This window comes from Notamacropus eugenii, chromosome 1, assembly GCF_028372415.1.
Source record: "Notamacropus eugenii isolate mMacEug1 chromosome 1, mMacEug1.pri_v2, whole genome shotgun sequence".
NCBI lineage: Eukaryota > Metazoa > Chordata > Mammalia > Diprotodontia > Macropodidae > Notamacropus > Notamacropus eugenii.
In genome coordinates, this window is record NC_092872.1 from 758,880,769 (window position 1) to 758,903,631 (window position 22,863).

The 22,863-nt window shown below is 48.5% G+C and overlaps 1 protein-coding gene across 2 annotated transcripts; it reads left to right on the forward strand.

Moving 5' to 3' along the window:
- Positions 1-9,580: 9,580 nt before the first annotated feature.
- On the forward strand, positions 9,581-18,296 carry LOC140529335 (b(0,+)-type amino acid transporter 1-like). 2 transcript variants are annotated; one of them, XM_072647952.1, is made up of 6 exons: positions 9,581-10,356; positions 13,852-13,985; positions 15,108-15,237; positions 15,508-15,644; positions 16,640-16,727; positions 17,857-18,296. In XM_072647952.1, exons 1-6 carry the CDS (start codon positions 9,607-9,609, stop codon positions 18,088-18,090), a joined length of 1,473 nt encoding a protein of 490 aa, XP_072504053.1. In that variant the 5' UTR covers positions 9,581-9,606; the 3' UTR covers positions 18,091-18,296. The 2 variants fall into 2 exon arrangements, with proteins under 2 accessions (XP_072504053.1, XP_072504123.1); XM_072648022.1 differs by having other exon boundaries at positions 15,508-15,632.
- Positions 18,297-22,863: the final 4,567 nt, after the last annotated feature.

Here is a 22,863-nt window from a genome sequence, read left to right on the forward strand (position 1 = left end):
CAATCATAAACACTAAGCGTCTACTATGTAGAAGGCACTGTACTAAGCTCTAGGGACACGGAGAGGCAAAAGACAGTTTCTGCTCTCAAAGAGCTTACAAGCTAACACAAAAATATGTGCAAAGCAAGCTGTATACAGAATAGACAGGATATAATTCACAGAGGGAAGGGCAGTTAGGTGGTGCAGTGCAAGGAGAACAGGGCCTGGAGTCAGAAAGACATCTTCCTGTGCTCACTGGCCTCAAACACTTAGTAGCTGTGTGACCCTGGGCAAGTCACTTCACCCTGTTTGTCTCAGTTTCTTCATCTGTAAAATGAGCTGGAGAAGGAAATGACAAACCACTCCAACATCTCTGCCAAGAAAACCCTAAATGGGGTTACAGAGTCAGGCACAACTGAAAAATGACTCAACAACAAACAGGAGAGGCACTAGAATGAAGGGTTAGAGAAGGCTTCCAGTGAAAGAGAGACTTTTGGTCAGGCTTAAACCAAGGAATTCAGCAATCAAAGCTTTGGAGGGAGAGCATTCCAGGCATAGGAAACAGCCAGAGAAATGCCAGAGGAGGTGGGGGTGGGCAAGCAAAGGAAAGGGAAGGAAAGAAGAAGAGAGAGAGGGAGACAGAGAGAGAGGGAGAGCGCCTCTATGAAGATGTAAGAATGGGGAGGCAACAATTAGCCCCACTCCGTTTAACAGAGAACACTTCTTGCTCCAGTCAATCAGAACTAAGTGTGGGCAAGGCCTGAATACCTTCTGGAGTCAAAGACCTTCCAATTAGCCCAGATAGGAAGTGTTAAGCTTCCACAACCGGAAGTGGGGTTGGCATCCTCCACCTCTCTGCCCCCTGGTTTTCCTGGCTTCCTTCAAGTCCCAACTAAAATCCCAGCTTCTCCAAGCCATCTCCCTCTCTTAATCATATGCAATCCATCCTGTATATAACATTGCTTCGGTCCTATCTCCCTGTCACACAGTGAGCTCTTCAAGGGCAAACATTATCTTTTGCCTCTTTTTGTATCCTGAGTGTTTAGTACCATGCCTGACATATAGTAGGTGCTTAATAAATGCTTTTTGACTGTTTTGGAAAAAAATCAGAAGGTGCTGGACACAGAAAACATGACTGAGCATCACCCAGAAAGAAACAGATTCTATGTTAACAGACAAGGGATAACGTGAAAATGATATGAGAGTTATTCCTGAGCTCCATTGTCTGCACACAGCCAGACTACTGACTTGTTAGAGAAAAGATCAGAACAGTCCAAAGTCAGAGAGAGAGGGGAAAGAGAGAGACAGAGAGAGAGAAAGGGAGAGAGAGACAAAGAGAGACAGAGACAGAGAGAGAGAAAGGGAGAGAGAGACAAAGAGAGGCAGAGACAGAGACAGAGACAGAGAGGAGAGAGAGACAGAGAGACAGGAGAAAGACACAGAGAGAGAGAAAGAAAGAGAGAGAGGAGAGACAGACAGAGAGGAGAGAGAGAGAGAGAGAGAGAGAGAAAGAAGAGAGGCAGAGAGAGAGAGAGAGAGAGAGAGAGAAGAGAGGCAGAGAGAGAGAGAGAGAAAGAGAGAGAGGGCTTGCAAATGAAGCAACTCACTCCTAACGTAGGCAAACATGTTACAGATCAAGAGAGAGACCGGAATGAAGGGAAGGTCTTACCCAAACACTATGATGATTTCAATAATTTTCAACTGTGTAAATGAATTTTCAGAATAATTAAACCTAAGGAATTCCTTAGTCATCACTAACTTGACAAGGGAAGACATTTCACAACAATTTATTTGAAGCATATTTTTGTGGGGGCAACAAAAACTTTACAAAAATTATTTGATCCTGGGAGGGAGGTGCTAGCATTATCCTAATTTTATGGTTGAGGAAACTAAGGCAAACAAGTTAAGTAAACCTCCCTCCCTTCATTGCAGAATGATGGGGGACCTTGAATGTAGGGGGAAAGGGAAAGGAATAAGCATATAGCACCTACTATGTGCCTGCACATAGTAAGTACTGTGTAGATGGGTGTAGAACATTCCATGTACTGGAATCACAGTCATTTGTCATAGTTTTCTGACAAGCTTTTTCCTTCATCTTTGTCACCAAAGATGACTCTCCAGGCAGGGGACTGGGGTGGGGGGGAGGGATCCATTCCAAAATGAAGGTCATATCCAAACAAAGACATCACTGTGAGTAAGAAAAACTATCTCCAGGTCTTCTGAAGGTTGCTGCAAGAGCCTGAGCAGCATCCTGTGATGGAACACAGCAGAGGTCAGACCAGAGTTTGGCAAGAGACCCAAGGCAAGTCATTCAAAGGGTGTTTGAAGATGAAAATGGAAGAAATAGAGGCAAATGGGAAAGAGGGGAGAAAACCTTACAAAGACCAACTTCCTTTCACCATCTGGGCCTATGGAGCGTCATAGGCTGGGCTCTTCATAGAGAGGAGACTTTCAAGCTGTTGTTACAATATCAAGGTAAGTCACTGAAGTTACAGCAACCCAAGGGGTCGTAGTTGTGGACATTTCTAATGAGGACACCAGTGTCTCTCAGATTGAGGCTAAGGACAGCAGAAAGAGGCAGAGACCACTTGGCCCCCTGGCCAGGTGTCCCTTAATTGGCCCTTCCGCTGTGGCGATATAGGAGAGAAGGCCGGAGAGCCTGGTGGGGCCTCGAGCTGGGGCAGCAGGGGAGTCTGGGCAGTTTTTCCCACCCATGAATCCGTGCTTCTATTCTTTGGCACTACTGGACCAGATCTTGGGTTTGGGTCTCAGATTCCCTTCAGCTGCATGTCTAGGCCTTGCAAGCCTTTCCCTAGGAGGTGGGGCCTGTCTGTTCCAGAAAATATAGGCTTTTGGGGGCAGATATCAGGGGACAAGGTAGCTCTGGACAGGATGGGGGCCCAAGTCCCTGGGGGGGAGGGGTTCAAACCAGGGTCATTGCTTTCTAGGTGGAAGGAATATCAAGGAGGTCAAATCTGGCCTCAGACACTTACCAGATGTGTGACCCTGTATAAGTCACTTAACTCCAATTGTCCCCCAGAAAAGGTGGGAGGAATATAAGAGAGGGCCACACAGTTACCTCCTTTGGACCCTTCATGCTTTCCGTGGTCCCAAGGCTTCGCTGATGTCGGTTCTTGGCACTACCCTCATCCCCACTGTAAGAGATGAATTGAATTTATGTTTCCACAGAAAATATGTAATATCTGTAATACCAGTGATAATCATTTAATATCATTTTGATTCTCAATAAGAGCCAGAGCCTGAATTAATCAACCAGAAGAACCTGGACCTAACAGTCTCTTTGTGTTCTGTGTTAACTCAGAGAAGACCTCTTCCTGTGTCAACAAGGCCAGACGGGGCTGGCTTAAAAACACTTTCTTCTGTCTCTGACCATTAAGGGTAAGACCCTTAAATCAAGACACTATCTCGAATTGTGGGACTTCTCTCATATCTTAATATTTTATGGACACATACTATGTTATGGCACATTAATGGTAAAGAAAACACAGATATCCTGGATCAGAATTTCAATCGACACTTGGTCAATTCTCTTATCTTACTGTATTTACCACCTATCCAATTAAGATATTACTAGCTTGTGTGCCTCTTTAACTAGACTTCCAGGTTGACACCAGAAAGTTTGTACATCAATTAAGGGAATTCCTTTAAAAGGATTTCTATTGTGTCATTCTGTAAAGAAGATGAAGAATGTGACAGGAGTGTAGACCCATGTGAAGTAGGGTTGGGTGAACCCTGGAATGCTGGTCAATGGGAGGCAGGAGGGAAATTCAAATTGAAAGCGGGGCATATAAACCTTGCATTTGTCTGAAGCAAGTGTAGTAGTGTGTTAGGAAGGACCCATTCATTCATTCATTCATTCAGGAATGAATATAAAAATTAGTAAAACCTTTCCTGACTTCACAATGGATGCTGTTCTTTTTAGAGTGAGTATGTTTCTCACACCACCCACCCCTGGCATATCACGACACCTTTGTGGCTCTTCCTCCTGTGTATATCCTAAGAGTTAGCTCACAGGAACAGGCTGTCTAGATCAACTCTGTCTTTCTACAGATGAGGAAACTGTGGTTCAAGACCATGTGCCCCTAGGAATCTCCCACTTAGGACTTTAAAAAAAATCTGCTCTCTCTCTGTCTCACCCCAGTCACACAGGACCTGAAGAATGTATTCTACAACCTTTCTCACATGGATTATCAACAGTCATATGGTGTGTGTCTCATGTGACACAGCTGTGATGGCAGCTGGCCATAATTCATAAACATGCTATTTCACCAGAATATTAGTGCTATAAAGATGACCCTTGATGCCAAGAAGCGGCTTGGGGCACCCCAAAAGGACACCACTCACTTTCGACAAGACAACCCAGCCTTCTCTCTGTTCTGCTTCTTTGGGAGCTCTGTGGCTTTGTCAAGTATCTTTGACCAAGTTAGAGATACCCCCACCAAATATCTGAGCTGTAGCACCTCCCTGGCCATTTATTCCAACCCATATCTGACCGAGAACTCTTCAATATCACCAACAAGTGGTTGTCCAATCTGGGAAGACCTCCAGTATGGAGGCATCTGGTGTGCTATTGCCGATCACAAGCCTTCATCTGTCCCTTTCTGTCTGCCCGTTGCTGGCTTCCAGAGCCTTGGTGGTGGGTGCCTCACAGGGCGCTTCCGAGTCACCCTCTCCTTCACAGATCAAGTCAAGAGAGCTTAGGGTTGACCGTCCCTCCAGGGGGGAGGAGGGAGGGGCTTGTGTTTATGTATCTAATCCTAAACAGCTCCTGGCATGGTCCTGGAACTGAAAAAAGCCTTGCATTTCCCTCCCCCCCCCCTTTTTTTTTAACAGTGACTTTTAACAAAGTTGGCGCTAGACGGATTGCTCTAAAGTAAACATTCTTTTCACATTCTCTGACATCCCAGAGGTGTCTTAGCAAGGCTGCAGCCAGCTGCGTGTTGGACGGCACCAGTGGCGTCTAGCTTCTGGGAATTTATGAAACAATATATTTCATAGAAAGAGTTACTAGAACTTAGAACTAAAAGCGATGCTCTCACCCACCCTCCCGTCGTATGGATGAGAGGACTGAGGCCCATAGAAAGAAAAGGATTTGCCCAAAGTCACACCCGCGATAATTAGTGGCAGAGCTAGAAGCAGGCGTATGGCGAGCTCACTCCAGATCTGGCCTTGTCACCTCAACGTCCATCTGTCCATCTCTCTTTTCCCTTCTTGGAGGGAAATCATGTCCCAGACTTAAAAACATCCCAGAGAGGAAGCCGGCTCAAGACTGGCGGAGCGATCCCTTAGCCTTTAGCATCTCCAAGAAATGAGCCACTGTGGCCTCTCGGCCAATCACGAGCTTCTCGGCGCAGTTCTGGGGCAGCCCCCACGCAGCCCTCCGGCTCGGCGGCTTGCAGGGACGCGATTGCAAGGTGGGAGAGGCTGGATTATTAAAGCTGTTGTTGGAAGTGGGGTGCCCGCAGGGGAGGCAGCAGACCAGTTTGGCAGGAATGAGAATGGTGCCGGAGCAAGGCAGGAGAATAAAGGAGAAGCTGGTCTGCAGACCTCCCTCCCCCCTCAGCGGGAGAGTGGACAGGACAGCGCCACAAACACTGGGCTGGCGACCGGGAGGGCATGAAGTCTCGGGGGAGTCTGAGGAAAGCAGCCGGAAGGGCGGACCACACACATAGGGCAATGCAAACCAGTCTGCCAAGGAAGCGCCTGGGGTGCGGTGGACACAGTCCAGGGTGGAGAGCCAAAGGATCTGGGTTCGAGTCCTACGGTTCCTAGCTTCGTGCCTGCGTGTAAGGCAACGGTTACATTTTAGCTTGTTTCCCTGTCTTCCGAATGAAGACGTGAGACCCTTGGAGGGCATCTATTCTGGGGCCAGCAGGTGGAGCAGTGGATGGTGTGATGGCATGCCTCGTCTGGAATCAGGACCAAGAATCCTCAGACACTTACTAGCTGTGTGACCCTTCTTTGCTTCAGTTTCCTCATCTGTCAAATGAGCTGGAGAAGGAACTGGCAAACCACTCCAGTATCTTTGCTTTGAGGCTTATCAAACATTTCCCTCATCACAGCTTTGGGATGTGGGTAGTTTCTCCACCTTACTGGCCCACGGTCACACAGTCAAAAAGCCAAGTCAGCAAGCATTGACTGAGCACCTATTGTGTGCCAGGCACTGGGCTAAGTGCTAGGGACAGGGATACAAAGAAAGCAAAGTAGTCCCTACCCTGAAGAAGCTTCAGAGCTAAAGGACTGCTCCCAATTAGAAATTGTCAGACCCAGAACTTGAACTCGGGTCTTCTGTCGCCATACAGCAGTTCTGTCCACTCCACAACAAAATAGAAAGGTGCTGTCCACCAGTTCCATCCCCAAAGAAGAGGAGATTCCACCTGAATCAAAGGAAGAATGTCCTAGAAACAGTGCTGTCCATCTATGGTAAGGACTGTCTCAGCAAGTAGTGAGCTCCCTGTCACAGGAGGTCTCAAGCAAAGGCTGTATGATCATCATTACAACGATACCAACATTTAGCCTGGCCTTGAGGTTTGCCATGTGTTGTCATGGGTGGCCGCTTATGTGAAGTCATTTAAGGACCTTCTGTTCTGAATGAACAAATGGCCCCCAGGCGCCTGTCAAGTCTGGGTTCTGTGAGATAAGCACAAAGATAGCACTGCGTTGAACGGCTGAAAGGCTGGAGTAATCATTAAAAGAGAGGAAGATGACAAGGGCGTCAGAATTTCTTGTTTATAATCTCTTATTATTAGAGATAATTTTAGTTACTCCACCAGAGGGATCAAGGTGGCAGGAATGTGAATTCAAACCCACCCTCGAGCACTTCTTAACTGTGCAGCAAGTCTGCCTCGGTTTCCTCATCTGTCAAATTTGCCTACCAGTGCTATTGTGAGAATCAGATGAGATATTTGTCAAGCAATGAGCACAGCACCTGGCACACAGTAGGACTATAGAAGTGTTTATTCCCTTCCTTCCATCTAGAAGTTTAGAAAGCCCCTTATATACATTTTCTCATTTGAGCCTCACAGGGATGTCACAAAGTTGAGTATCCTCATTTTATAGAAGGGGTAACTACTAAAGGTGTTCAGGTAAATGTGTAATAACTAGCATTCCAAAGCAAAAATATAAGTGGACACACTAAATTTAATCCACATTAACACCACCTTAAGTCTAGACAGTCTACCAATCAATGCAGCCCTGATTTGTTGATTTGGTTGATATCAGAGGTGCCAATGCTCTCCCTGAAATCTCACCCCTGACTCTGAGCCCTAGAGAGTCTAAGTGATTCCACAGCTGGAAAACATCCAAGGTTCAGGCTACATCCCCTGGACCACATAAAGCCCTGGCAGCTCCCTCCTGATGCCAGGTCTCCAACCAGCAGCTTCCTTCTCATCTCTTGATCTCTTCCTGCTCTCTTTCATCACTGGACCTTTGCCCTTGCTAGCCCCCATACCAGGAATGCCAGTCAGAGGTGTCACCTTTCTCTGACCCCCTTGGTCGAACTCACCTCTTCCTCCCTCATTTCAGGGCTGCTTGCATCCCAGCCCTCACCAATCTGTTATCTCCTTGGGAGGTAGTTGGTGTCCTCTCTTGGGGACAGACTGAGAGATGAGCCAGCCACCCTCAACCAGGGTAAGAACAAGGAGGCACTTAAAGAACGAATATTGGCTTAGTTTGCCCAATTCACTCCATTTTTCCAGTTGGTTGACAAGGGAGAGGAATGTCTAGGCAAGAGAGCCAAGGCCTCAGGGGTGGGTAACAACAGCCAACTGAAGAGGGATTAGGAGGGCTCTGGCTCTGTTTGGCCCCAGAGGCAGAAATATGAATAGGCAAATTAAAGAAAAGCTTTCTAACCTTCTCTCCCAAAGGAAATAGGCTTTCCGGGTCAGAAGGCTGAGCTGGAAGAGCCACTGAGTCAAACCCCTCCCTATTACAGAGGAAGATGAGGTCTAAGGGACTGGGCCATCAGAGGGGGATTTTAACTCAGGTCCTCTGACTCTAGGCTTTTCCCACTCTACATGGGGTCTGCCTCAAGCAGAGGGTAGATCATTACTTGCCAGGGGTGAAGAAAAGGGGAATCTTCTTCAAGTGTGGGTGGCTATGGATGCCCCTGCCACCTGTCACCATGTTCTGGGACCCTGACTGTTTGAGCCAACCCATAAAGTGAGGGGTGAAGGACACACTAGATGGGACTTTGAAGTGAGGGTCATTCTTTTCCTTGGATATAACTCTACGGGGAGTCTGGTGTCCCAGCAGAGGGTCTGCCTACACCCAGGCCAGGGTTCTCCCCCATCTCCAAGGACTCTCTTTCCTCATCACAGATTCCTTCTCCACCATTATCTCCTTTGTGTCCAAACTGTTCCAAGGGGGCTGAGGAGGCCAAAGTCCCAGGTTCAGGGACCGTCATTGGGGATCAGGTGTGTGTGCCCCCCCAGCCTCATCATAATTATCCCTTGGATAATAGCTCTGTTTGTACCCTCTTTCCTCCCCCCATTCTAAATTTGCCCCAGGTGCTAGACTTTCTGGTTCTATCTCAGCAGACAGAGGGTTAGGATTAGATGACACTAGTTCAAGAGTCCTCAACCTGGGGTTCATGGGCAGATTTCAAAGGGTCTATGAACTTCCATGAGAAAAAATTCCATCTTTATTTTCACTGTTCCAACTGAAAGTTAGCTGTTTCCTTCAGTTGTGCCTACAAGCCACAAAGGATGGTTTTGAGAAGGGACCTGTAAACTTCACCAGAGTGGAATCCAAAACACAAAAAGATTGAGAATCCCTGATCTGGGCCAATCCCCTCATTTTCAAAAGGAGGAAACTGAGGCAGAAGGAGGCCAGGGGACTTGCTCCTCTGCAGCATCTGTCTGTCCCCAGATGCTACCCCCACCCTGGTGCAGGCCCCCATCATCTCACCTGGCCTGCGACAACAGCTTGTCTTGGGTCTCCCCTCTCTCCAGTCCATCCTCCAGCCACCAAAGTGATTTTTTTAAAGACCATGTCACTCCTCTTCTCAATAAACCCCACTGGCTCCCTGTGACCTCCCTGCTAGGAGCTCTTCAGTCCAGTGAGCCTGGCCTCCCAGCTGTCACATGATCAAGCCCCTCCATCTCTGGACCCCAACATTCTCTCATTTGCCCCCCAAGTCTGGATCACTCTCCTCACTCCTCCGACTCCTGATCTCTCTGACTTCCTTTAAGTTCTCACTACAAGCCCACCTTCTGCAGAAAACCTGCCCAACCCTGTTCATTTCAGCACCTCCCCTCTGTTAATTATTCTCTATTTTTACTGGATTTAGCTTGTGTGGATGTATTTGTGTGCATGCTGTCTCCCCCATTAACGTGTAAACTCCTCCCCAGAGTGTAGCATGCACTTAGTAAATGTCTGCTGAATGCTAGCCAAGAGCTGAGACCAGATTCACACTCAGTTCCTTGCCTCCAAATGCCTAACCTTTCACACTGGGCACCCCTGTCCCAAGTGAAGTCAAGGGCGCTTCTCTTCCGGGCCCTTTGCCCGTTGGCTAAACTCCAGCAGTAATCATTAACTCAGCCCAGATTCAGGTTCAGTGTCTGCCCCTCGCTGCCCACAACACCTGCTGGCAGCACCTCAGAGACAATGAGGGAAGAGCAGGAAAGACCGCCATTGCCTGGGGATGCTCAGCCCGCGGAGCTGCGGCTGCGGCTCCGGCTCCGGAGGGAGCTGGGGCTGGCCAGCTCTGTGTCTCTGATCTCAGGCTGCATGATCGGCGGCGGGATCTTCATGAATCCTCAGCATGTCCTCTACCACATGGGGAGCCCTGGGGGCAGCCTGCTCATCTGGGCTGCCTGTGGCCTCCTGGCCACCCTGGGAGCCCTGAGCTATGCGGAGCTGGGCACACTCATCACCGAGTCCGGCGGAGACTATGTCTACATCCTCAGGACCTTGGGCTCCCTCCCCGCCTTCCTGGTGATTTACGTGTCCACCCTGTTGGTCAGACCTGCCGCGACTGCCGCCATGTCATTGACCTTTGCAGAGTACGTGGTGGCTCCCTTCTACCCCGGCTGCTCCGTGCTGCCCATGGTTCTGGTCAAATGTGTGGCCGCCGCCTGCATCCTGATCCTCGCCTTGGTCAACTGCTGGAGCGTGAGGCTGGCCACTGGACTCATGAACCTGTGCACCATAGCCAAGGTGTTGGCTCTGTTGGTCATTATTAGTGGAGGGCTCTGGGTCCTGGTCCAGGGTCACAAGGCGGAGACCCTCCAGAACGCGTTCGTGGGCACCACCCAGCAGCTGGGAAGCATCAGCATCGCCTTCTACCAGGGCCTCTGGTCTTTCAGTGGATGGAACAATTTGAATTTGGTGACGGAAGAGCTCCAGAACGCAGATGTGAGTGCCCTAACCCTTCCTCCCTCTTTCCCTCAGCAGTCTTGATTCATATCTGGGGACCAGGAGCCATGAACCAGAAGAAATAGGGCTGGGTAGGAGTTGGCCTATTCTGTTTGAACCCCAGGGTAGCCTCATCTTACCTCAGGTTTCTGGACTCTGAGACCCCCTCCCCCAAGCTATTCACTTAATTCTACAGTCCTGTCGGAAGTGGGCTGGGCACTGAGAGGGGTATTCAGGAGCCAATTCGGCCACCATCTGAGCACCTGCTGTGTGCATGGACCAGTCCTTGGAGCTAAGGTCACAGAGCTAAAAAAAGCATTCTAACAGAAAGTAGTGGGGTGCACTTTAAAGTTTGCGAAGCATTTTATGTCATCTTACTTAAGAGGTTCAGAAAAATTAACTGGTTTTGACCAAGGGCCCATAGCTGGCAGGGCTTCAAACAGGGAGCTCCCTGAAGCCTGGCCCACCATTCTGTACCCCACATCTTACTTCCACAAAATGGCCAGCTGTCTGACTCTCGGGAGCTCACGGTCTCCTCTGGGGAGATTGCACAGATAAAGAGGCTATGGGTTGGGGGTGGGGAGGCTTGAGAGCTGCTTCCAAGAGCTCCAGGACAAGGGGTGGGGGAGGGTCTTCTCCTTTGCTGCTGGGATATCGGGAATGCTTCCTCAGAGATCAGTCAGTCAGTCAACAAGCCATGAGGACTGCAGGGGCATAGTGCTAAATGCTCAGGGCCTTGGATGCTCTGGGAGCTCTTATCCTAAACAGAACCCAGAAGACTATTGCAACATCACAGAGATGAGGAGGGATTGGATGGCCCACAGGAGGACAATCTGTGCCACTGGGCATGAGTGGGAGAAGAGGAGATGACCGGTCAATGGTAACTTGGTCTGGAGTATTCAGGAGGAGAAGGAGAGCAGAGGCAGACAGATTGGGAAGGTGTGGAGGGCACAGGGTGGCAGGCTGAGGAGCTGAAGCAAGACCCCTTCCAAATCGAAATGCCAAATAATTTTAAAAAGCCATCCAAGCAGTGGACCAGGAGAATCCAGGAGGGAAAAAGAGGAGACCTGAAGGAAGTTTCTGCCTCTGTAACTGAAGCCTTAGGCATGCTGAGGAGGGTCGCAGGAGGGGTGAGAATGAGGAAGGGTCCCCTGCCTCCTGCTAGCTCCCCTAGGGTTCCCTGGCTCGGGGCTGGAGGCTGGCTGGGAGGGGGCCAGCCCTGCAGCCCTCCCATGCCCCACTGCCAGGGCAGAAGCTTGCTGGGTAGAGGCTAGGTAGAGCCTGCTGGGGAGACAGACTGCCAGGGGTGAGCCCTGGGACCAGCCTCTTCCTCTCCCCAGACTTCAGTTTCCTCCTCAGTGAGTTGGAACACTAATACTTCCTGAACCCGTCTCTTAGGAGAAGGCTTGGAAGAGGGGGGAGGGGGGGGGAGGGGGACCTGGGAGGTGAGGATGACTTAAGAGCCCTCAGTGGGGACAGTTTTCTCTGGGATAGACACCTCACCTGCAAAGCAGACCTCTACCCCTAACTCAGGAGCTTTAAAGTTTCACCTGCTTTATTTCTGTTTCCCCATCACTTCCTTAAGTCTAGACAAGAAAACAGTGATAAAGCAAGCCCTGTTTGGTTCTTTGCCAGTTTTCAAGGTGTAAATGTTTGTATTGAAATTTTAACAACTGGCTCTCTCAAACAGCTGACTTCAGGACATATCTTGCCCTGGTACTTCCTGTCTTGTCCAACATCCCTTCTTTTCCTTTTCTCTTTTCCCCTTCTTTTTCCCTTTCCCTTCCTCTCCCCTGCCCTTCCTCTGCCCTCTACCTGACACTGCCTCGAATCCAAGGCTGTCTGTCATCAGATAAGCTCACATCCCTCTCACCAGCACACACACATACACACGTGCACATACACATGCATAAACACACACACAGCCCCATTCTCTGTCCTAAGCAGAGTTGAGAGCTGTTGAACCACAGGGTCACTGAGGCAGGTTAGAAAGTCCGAGGGTCCACTGTGCTGAAAGTCTAAGGTTCAGTTGAGTTCTATGAGCATTGATTGAATACCTCTCCCTGGGAGCTGCAGCACACTGCCAGAGGAGATAAAGGACTGGCTTAGCAACCTCACTTTGTAGAACGCTACAGAGGCCCCAGATGGTTTCCTCACTCCCATCACTACTGGAAGCTCTTTTACAGAATCTCAGAATCTGACAGCAGGAAGTTACCCTGATATCTGATCCTATGGCCCCCAGTTAGTCCAGCGTACACAGGAAGGAAGGAAGGAAGGAAGGAAGGAAGGAAGGAAGGAAGGAAGGAAGGAAGGAAGGAAGGAAGGAAGGAAGGGAGGGACGGAGGGGAAAAGAAAGAGGGAGGGAAGGAGGAGGGAGGAATCCCCATTCTGACTTCCCTAGTAGGAGGTTATTGAGCCTGGGCTCAGCACTTCTGAGGTACTCACTGGTGTCCCCAGGCCACCCATCCTACTTTGGGGCAACTCTTGTGGTCAGGGCACTCTTTCTGACTTACAGCCTCAAATGGCCTCTTTGCATCTTCCCCCCAAAGGCTCCCGGTCTTGCCCCTCCAAGGCCAAGCAGAACCAGGCTAATGCCCTTCAGTAGGAGAGCTTGCAGGTACCTGAGGACAGCTGTGTCCACCTACTGTCCACCCCCACCCCCGCCAGGGTGACTCTCCACTCCTCCAGCTGCTACCCAGCTGGCCTCTGGGCCCCTCCTGAGCCTGGCTGCCCTCCTCTGCTGGACCATCTCCAGCTTATCAATGTCCTTTCTGAGCAATAGTGCCCAGAACTGATGGCCACCCTCCAGATAAGGGACAAGAAGAGCCCAAGTCAGTGAGACTCCCTGGCTCCTTCCTGGAAGCTGCCATTCTCTCTTGCTACAGTTTCCTAGGGCCCAGGGGAGGCCTAAAGATATGATAGAAATATTAGGTTCTTCTCCTCCTCTTCTCTCCCCTTCCTTCCTCTTCTCTCTCTCTCGCTTCTCCTTCTTCTTCTTCTTCTCCTTCTTCTTCTTCTTCTTCTCCTTCTTCTCCTCCTCCTCCTCCTCTTTCTTCTTCTTCTTCTTCTTCTTCTTCTTCTTTTTCTTCTTCTTCTTCTTCTCCTTCTTCTCCTCCTCCTCCTCCTCTTTCTTCTTCTTCTTCTTCTTCTTCTTCTTCTTCTTCTTCTTCTTCTCTCCTCCTTTCCCCATCCCATCTCATAAAGGCCCCCAAGCTTACCCTCACTCAGCCCTTTCTGAAGGCTCATCCTGATCCCCTGCTCATATCCCTAGTTCCCTGTTCCTGGCTGTGTCTAAACAGCTGGATTCTAAGACCCCCCTCCCCACCCCAGGGCAGGCAGGGGCCGTGGCTGTATCACCTCTGTCCACAGCAAGTAGGGGCTTTACCCCTGGCAGACAAAGAAGAAAATGCTTGCATCCTGAGAATCCACCCTGAGGGTGGGAGGTAAGAGGTGGGAGGAGGGCACCTGAGTCCCTTTTCATGTTTCCCTCTACAGAAGAACCTGGTGCGGGCTGTAGTGATCTCCATCCCCCTGGTCACTGGCCTCTACATACTCGTAAACTTGAGCTACATGGTGATTATGAGTCCCAGTGACATCCGGGACTCCAGCGCTCTGGCCATCACCTGGGGGTGAGCAGCAGCTACAGTGTGTTCCTTGTGGGAAATCTCCCAGGCTGGGTAGAAAGAAAAATGTGGGTTCCTATAACGTTTGAGTACTGACAAAGCCCAATCACCGTTACTCCTACTTTTCAGATGTAGAAACTGAGCCCAGAGAAGGAAAAGCCTCTTCCCCTGATATCCCTCCCACTTAAAAAATGAGAGTCAAATGCCTTCATTGTCCCAACATGATCTCCAAGGTTTTTTCTTGGGATCTTCTCTTTGTATAGTATCCCAAGTATAGACTGGGAATAGGTCATGTTCAACCATCACAGAGAAGGAAAGTGACCAGTCCCAGGTTACCCAGTTGGCAAGTGAGTAAGGTAGGATTAAAACCCAAGTCCTCTGATCCTGGAGCCAACCATCCTCTCCTGTTCTCTAATGTCCATTTGTGGCCAGTCATTCCCCCTGCTAGTTCCCCTTACCATCCATGCACTTGGACCAGATATGTCCAGCCACCTCCCGTGCCTCCCATAAGTCAGCCTGTTGGGGAGGGGGTCAGGGCGGATTCCAGATGGAAGTGCAAATGGCAGCCAGCCCTGGCCTTGGACACCTCTTAGCCTTAGTTTCCCCCTCCTTAAATGGAGATAGTAATCCTGGCACTCCTTCCTTCACAGACTTGTAATGAAAATCTTCAGAAAAATAGTCCCAAGCCCCGGGCTCCCCAGTCCCCTGCAATCTCTGTCCTGAAGTGTTTCACTGGCCCCTACAATGGAGCCATTAGGGGGCACCATAGTGCAAACCCCTGAAGTCCAGAAGACAGCTTCAGACTCTTCCTAGCTGTGTGACCTTGGGCAAATCACTTCATTCTTGTTGCCTCAGTTTCTCATCTATATAATGAGCTGGAGAAGGAAAATGCAAACCTTTCCAGTATCTCTGCCAAAGAAACCCCCAGTGGGGTCACATGACTGAAATCACTGAACAACCCCTGCCATAGGCCCAGATCTGCCCTACCCACTGGCAGGACTCTGAGGATCCAGAAATGGTTCCTGCCCCAGGGGTTATGCTTTGCTTGGGTAGAGAGCAAGTCAGGGAAAGAGAAGGAACAGATCCAAGTCCCATGATGGTCCTTTTCTTCCCTTTGCATTTTTTCAGGAATCAAATCCTGGGAGATTGGGCCTGGCTGGTGCCAGTGTCAGTGGCTCTCTCCACATTTGGGTCAGTAAATGGAGCATTCTTCAGCGGGAGCCGCGTGTGTTATGTCGCCGCCAGGGAGGGGCACATGGTAAGGAAGGACCCCACTGTTTGGCTCATGGGCGTCTTCCTGTGCCTGCAATGAGCTCCCAGGCCCCAGTATTCTGGCTCTGGCTGGAAGAAGACACTCACTGCCCAGGTGGGCCCAACCCCAATCCTCTGAGTCAGGCAGGAATGGTTCAGGAGTTTCTGTGCTGGCCAAGAGGAAGCCTGGATACTCCTTCTATCCCCTATGACTGTTCTCCCAGAAGGTCCCTGCCAGTGTCTCTAACCACCCTCTTCCTTGTGCTGTGACCACAAGCCAGGGATCCTGTCCATGGCCCACGTCAAGCATCTCACCCCTTCTCCAGCTCTGACGTTCACATCAGCAGTGGCCCTGATCATGATCATCCCTGGAAACTTCAGTAGCATCGTCAACTTTTGCAGGCAAGGGCAAAGGTCCTGCTACTCCCACCATGGGGGTGGGAGTGGGGGTGGGGAAGGTGAGAAGGCAAAGCTGGAGGAGCACTGGAGACACCTTTCCTCTGACAGAGCAGGAAAGAAGGGAGAGGACTGATCCGAAGTCATAGAATGCTTGAGATTTGGCCACAAGTCTCTGACACCCAGTGCATTGTCCCCTTCCTTTGCCACTGGGCTGTGGGTCAAAGAGGAGAGATCATCAAATGCCGACTTCTCAATTTGGGATGACCAAAACATCTTTCTTAGGATGAGTCGAGTTAGCAAATAGAAGGCTAAGTGTTTTATAGCTGGGCTCCAAAGATCAGCCTTCTCATCACAAGATGGCAGAGGGGTGGGGTGGGGTGGGGTGGGGGAGGAGGAGTGGGGGGAGGGCACGTGCTGTGGTGCAGCAATTTCTCTGAAAAAGATCTCTGGGTTTTAGTGGACTGTGAGCTCAAAGTGAGTCACCCGCATTTGTCAAAAGATGGAATACAATCCCGAGTCGTCTGTAGTGAGGAGCAGTTTCTAGGCATGAGGAGGGGAAGACTCCTGGTGACTTCAGTGTGGGGGGCTTTCCTGGACTGGCTGGATGCTGCTGCTTCTGTGGCTGCTGACCATCCCAGCCGGGGCAGAGGTAGCAGCCCCTGACATTTCATGGAGCTTTACTTTGAGCGTTGTCTCACTTGACCCTCCCAACCGTAGAGAAGGCCCTAGTATTATCCCTGTCTTACAGTGAAGGGACAGGAGGTGAAGAGTCTCCCCTGGGATCACAGAGCTCTGCAGGACCCAAGCCCAGGTCTCCCTGACTCCACAGCCCTAGAGATAGTGTCTCCTATCCCTTCTCTACCTGGCACTCTAGTGGAGTTGGCTACAGGAAAAATGGCCTTGGAATCTGCCAGTAGGCTGGTCCTGACACATCGTCAGTCCTAGCTCCTTCCCTCTCTGACCATGGGCCTTATTCAAGGCAGGGAATAAGCTGGTGTGTTCTTTTTTAGCTTTATTTTATGGATGATTCATGGAACTACCATCAGCTGCCTCCTTTATCTGAAAGTTAAGAAGAAAGACTTGCCAAGATCGTACAAGGTAAACTGAGTCAGCACTTACCATGTGCAAAAAGACACCCAGATGCTACCGTCAAGGAGCTCACATTCTAATGAGGCAGAAACAGGAAGGTGCTGGGGTGGAGACCTTGTAGGGAGGCCCAGGGAGTCAGGAGCAGAGCCGGGAGAGAAATGAAGGATGGCTGTCCTGGGGCCTTCCTCAGAGTGGAGGCTCACCACAGGGAGAAGCGGGATAGCGTTGAGGACCCTTTGGTTTACATCCTCCTCCTGCTCTGCCTCATTTGGTTGATAGCTGTCAACTTGGTGGGATCTCCCGATGCCTTCTGTCTTAGGGGTCACAGGTTGGAGAGCTCACCAGGAATGAACAGGGTCTGAGCCCAAGAGAGGACTGAGTAGGCAAAGGGAAGAGCTCAGGTGAGAGGACTTCCAATTCTGCTGAGATTTCAGGAGCCTGGAAGCCAGAGCTAGGCCAGCTTCCTTGGTGGGGGCTATTGGGTTTGCAGTCATAGCTCTCCATAGATTCTAGAGTTGGACTGGATCTTAAAGACCTATGATCAGCCTGTCATGATAAGAAGCAAGCTGACCTAGGATTCAGGAGAAACCTAAGGTCAGCAAGACAGATGGTGGGGCAGTTATTTTGGGAAAAGCTCCTGTAACCAATGAGTGTCAAAGTCAATCCAACAGTCAACAAACTTATCAAGCAGCTGCTATGGCCAGGAGCTGAGCTCTAGGCTGTCACCCTTCTCCTCATCAGTCTGGGTCAGCTCAGGGGAGGACTTCTTTCTCTGATCTCCTCCCCTTCCTCTCCTACCTCTCCTGATCTGGGAGGGAGAGGACACACCCAGCCTGCAGAACCCACCGCTCTAGAGATGACAATCCAGTCTCTGTTTGTGAAGAAAAGGAGGTTGTATCTGCATTTGTCTCTTGTGAGATCTATTGGGTCCTTAGCAAAGTAAAATACAATCAATGGAAATTCCCCAAAATAACATTAGAAGTCCTGGGAAGCCATTGGATGTAGTGAAATGACATTAGATAGGAAGTCTTCTCCACTTCCTGTTTCCATGTCTGTGAAATGGGAGCAGGGCTGATGATAGCCAGAGCGCTCCTCCGGCTCTGGAATGACCAGGTGTCTGTGTCTTCTTCCACCGCAGGTCCCCATCATCATCCCAGTCATTGTGCTGCTGGCCTCCATCTATCTGGTGCTGGCGCCCATCATTGACCAACCCCAGATGGAATTCCTTTACGTCTTCCTGTTCATGCTCAGTGGCCTCGTGGTTTATTTCCCCATCATTTACTTCGGATACCAGCCCTCACTCTTGCAGGAGATCACAGTACAGCTCCAGCTCTTCCTAGAAGTGGCTCCAACCATGAAGAACGTGGACTGATGGCCTCTGGGCCACCCTTCAGATCTTACCATGTGTCTTGAGCCAATGCTTTTATTTTTTTATTGTGAACTTAATGACTAGCAACAGTTTGATACACAAAGAATAGAAAAGAAAACTGTGTATGAACAGTCTTTTGTTACATATAGTTTGGGGTTTGTGTGTGTGTGTGTGTGTGTGTGTGTACATATTAAATACTGCCAACAAAACTTCCCTGCTCATCCCCGCCTGACCTTACTTCTGCTCTCTTCAACATATATTTTTAAAAGTGACATTGATGGTTTTCTACATTTTCTTCTTCTGTTGCATCATGGCGATTGCCCATCAAATGACCCTTCACTCCTTCACCCCTCATGGCATCATCACAAAGCACATAGGCTCTAGTACCCCTCTCCTAATGCCGCCTAGTCAAATCCTTAGAGTAAAGCTGACTAGCTCTCCCCTCAGGAGGAGGGGGCAGGGGCAGGAATGTCTGGGACTACCCATTGAACTCCCACAGAACTATCATGTTCCCCACAAACTGAGGAAAAAGAAAGCAAAATATTGGAGTGACATGGGACTACCCATTGAATACCAAAATGTCAGCTTCTAAAATAGCATGAATCGTGTCAAGAAAGGGGGAGCCCAGTGCTCCCCAACCTCTGCCATAGCTCTAGATCTAATGTCCTATCATCTTACAGTGATGGTAAACCAGTTTAGGAAGAAAGACCCAGGCTGGATAGAGAGACCTGAGAGTCATCTGCACAGATCCCAAGTCAGCAAGCATTTATTAAACATGTAATGTCTTCAGACTCTGTACTAAGCACTGGGGATACAAAGAAAGGAAAAGGCAAAATAAAACAAACCAATCCCTGCCCTCAAGGATTTTATAATGTAATAAGGGAGACAACATGCAGATAGCTATGAACAAACAAGCTATGGACAAGATAAATTGGAGATAATCAACGGAGGGAAGGCCCTCCTTGCGCCACTCCCTCCCAAAGCAGTCTATTACCAATTTAGGTATTTCCCATGATAAGCAAGTTTTTCCTTACAAGCAGCCAAACTTCACCTCTCTCCAGCTTCCCCTTTCTTTTATCTGAAACATAAGATCATAGATGTTGAGCTGGAAGAGACCTTGAAGGACATGAAGTCCAGTCCCATTACTTTACTGAGGAGGAAACTGAGACTGATAAATTGACTTGATCAAAGTCACATGTAGTGTTAGAGGCAAGATATGAAGGCGGGTCCTCCAGCTCCAGAGCCCTGGGTCCTCTACACTGTGCCATTCTATTCTTTGAAGCCAAGTCAAACCAACAATAAAATACTTAAAGACCGCATCACATCCTCCAGTCTTTTCTTCTCTGGCCTGAACATTCCAATTGCGATCAATAAGCTCCATAAGCATTCACTCAGTGCTTAATACAGTGCCAGGCACTAGGTATGCTGAGGCCAAAAATGAAGCAATCCCTGCCCTCAGAGGGCTTACAATTCCTTCAGCTCACCTGACTCATCATCATTAACTCAAGGTCCCCCCATCTCTGTGTTCCGCTCCCCCTTCTGGGCACCCTCTTCTGAGCATTCCTCCTTTCTAATCTGTGGGTCCACAACTGAACACAATCCCCAGCTGTGGCTAGGCCATCAGTCACTGGGACTTCCATCTCCCTACTCTCTCTGACACACTCCAAGATCCAATGACCTCCACATTGCACTATGGATATCTCCTAAGCTTCTAGGGTAGTCCCCTAAGTCCCCCAGATTTTTTGAGCACAGATGACTGTCTGGCTAACAATCCTTCTTTATACCACTGGAATTGACTTTTTAGATCCAAGTGTTAGACTTCACATTTGTGTCTGTGGCAATTTTTCTTGTTCAGTTTGACCCAAGGTTTTAGAGTGCCAAGGACCTCAGGAAACAAACATTCAATTCAGTTAATATTTATTTAGCAGCTACCGGTGGCCAGGTCCAGTGCTCATCCTAGGACTATCCAGACAAAGAAAACAAACCAATCAACAAAAATGAAACAGGCCCTGCCCTCATGGAGTTTACTTCTCATGAACTGGGAGAATGTCTCAAAGCCCAGGACACCATCTGCACCACCAAGGAATCACTGGAAGACTTTTACATCAGACCAGAATACCCTGAGGGGGATGATGTGCCCATCTGCTCCTTCCCATTTCCCATATGAAGGCAGCTCCATGCCAAGTGCTGGGTATATTTTCCCTGGGAGGTTCCATCTACAAGCAGGAATTTGGTTGCCCAGAATGAGAGCCAATAGTGTAGTAAAATGTTGGCTCCTTCACCGTCGTCTCTTCTCTAAGAATGTTCCAGGTCATCTGTCCACAGTAATACATAGATCAAGCAGCTTGATTTTTTTCTATAAGTGCTCATACCTTGGGTCCTAGGAGTTGTAGAAGACAGAGTTCTACACTTAGACAGGAAGACCTGAGTTCAAATCTTGCCTTACTAGCTGTGGGGTCCTGAGCTAATTTTCTTAGACTATTTTTTTCATCTATAAAGTGAGAAGAGCTGGATTTAATACCCTCTAAGACTCCTTCTAGCTCTAAGTCTATGATTGTGATGGGGACTCTTCACTTCTGATGGACATTTGCCTTCCCTTCTGATCCTCACTCCCTGCTATGGGAGTGAGAAGGAATCTGAGTCCAGATTGGGACTCTGGCTTCCAGTCTTCAATCCTGAATCGTTCACAACTTCAACATAGTCAACTTAAGTCCTATGAGTGGACAAAAAGAAGATGAACCTAGGAAGCCTCAGGTTCAAAATTCATCTCTGTCTCACTCCAACCCCTGAATGACCTGGAGGGTCATCAACACTGAGCCTCCTCACCTCTCCTGGGTCATAAGTTTCCGTCGGACTGTGTGGGAGGGTGTGGCTATGTAGAAAGGACAGCACTGGAGAGATCCCACCCCTCCCTGCCCCCTTTACCTGTCACCCACCCTCTCCAGTTCTTTCCCACGGGGTTACTTATTAATCACACTTATCTGCTGTCGTGTCTCCTCCCAGCTTCTGCAACAGCTTGGCCTTAACTGAACCTGAGAGAGAATTTCTGAACTAGTAAGGACCTTGGAGGAGGAGGGGACTGCTAAAGACTGTCCAGACTCCCAACCCCCACCCTGAAGTCACTGGACCACATAGAGTGGGAGTGGAGCACTTTCCTAGGTTTCTAGTGTAACTCTTCTTAGGCTAAACCTCTTTTGAAGTTCGCATTCAATTCAAGAAGTACTCAGCACCCACTGTATACAAGACATTGCGCAGGCACTAGGCAAGTTAGAACACAAGCATTTGTTAAGCACTACTGAGTATCAAGTCTTGCTCATCTTCACTTGTCCATCCTGGGGGACTGGATCAGGGTTAGGGTGCACCCTCACGCTGGGGGCCTTTTGTGGAATGTTGATCTTCTTGCATTGGCAGAAGCTGAGTGGGGTATCAGCTCTTTCTGTGACCAGCTCACCTTCATTTTTGTACAGTCATAGAATCCTAAACCTAGAACTAGAAGAGACTCCAGATGTCATCTACTCCAACCTCCTTGTTTTACAGAGGGGGAAACTGAGGCCCAGGGATGTTAAGAGACTCAACCACAGTCACACGCTTGAGGCAGAATTTGAACCCAGGTCCAGTACTCATTTCCCTTCAATTTTTAAACATTTTAATTTAAAATTTGAGTTCCAAATTCTATCCCTCCCTCCCTACCTCCCTTAGATGGTAAACAATCAGATATAGGTTACACATGTGTAATTGTGTAAAACATTTCCATATTAGTCATTTTGTAGAAGAAAATTCATACAGAAAAATAAAGAAAGTGAAAAATAGCATGCTTCAGTGTGTATTCAGACAATGCCAGTTCTTTCTCTGGAGATGGATAATATGTTTCATCATTAGTTCTTTGATATTGTCTTGGATCATTGTATCACTGAGAATAGCTAAGTCACAGTTGATCATTGTTACAATGTTTCTGTTATTATGTACAACGTTCTTCTGGTTCTGTTGACTTCACTCTGCATTCAGTCATGGAAGTCTTTCCTGGTTTTTCTGAAATCATCCTGCTTGTCATTTCGTACAGCATAGTAATATCCCAGGATAATCATATGCCACAGCTTGTTCAGTTATTACCCAATTGATGGGCATCCCTTTGATTTCCTATTCTTAGCCACCACAAAAAGAGCTGCTATAAATATTTTGCACAACTAGGTCTTTTTCTATGTCTTTGGGATAGAGATTCAACAGTGGTATTTTTGGATCAAAGGGTATGCACAGTTTTATAGCCCTTTGGGCATAGTTCCAAATGGCTTTAGGAATGTTTGTTTCAGTTCACAACTCCACCAACATTGAGATGATCAGTATCCCAGTTTTCCCAAATCTCCTCCAACATCTGTTTTTTTTGTCATATTAGTCACTCCGATAGGCATGAAGTGGTACCTCAGAGTCATTTTAATTTGCATTTCTCTGATCAATACTGATTTAGATAATTTTTTCTTATGACTATAGATAGCTTTAATCTCTTCATCTGAAAACTGCCTGTTCATATCCTTTGAACCACTTATCAATTGGGGAATGATTTGTATTCTTGTACATTTGACTCGGTTCTCTATATATTTGAGAAATGAAGCCTGTATCAGAGATACTTGTGGTAAAAAAATTTTTTCCCAGAAAACATATAATTTCCTTATTATTTTGGTTGTATTGGTTTTATTTGTGCAAAAACATTTAAATTTAATATAATCAAAATGATCTCTTTCACGTTGTGTGATCCTATATCTTCTTTGGTCCTATATTCTT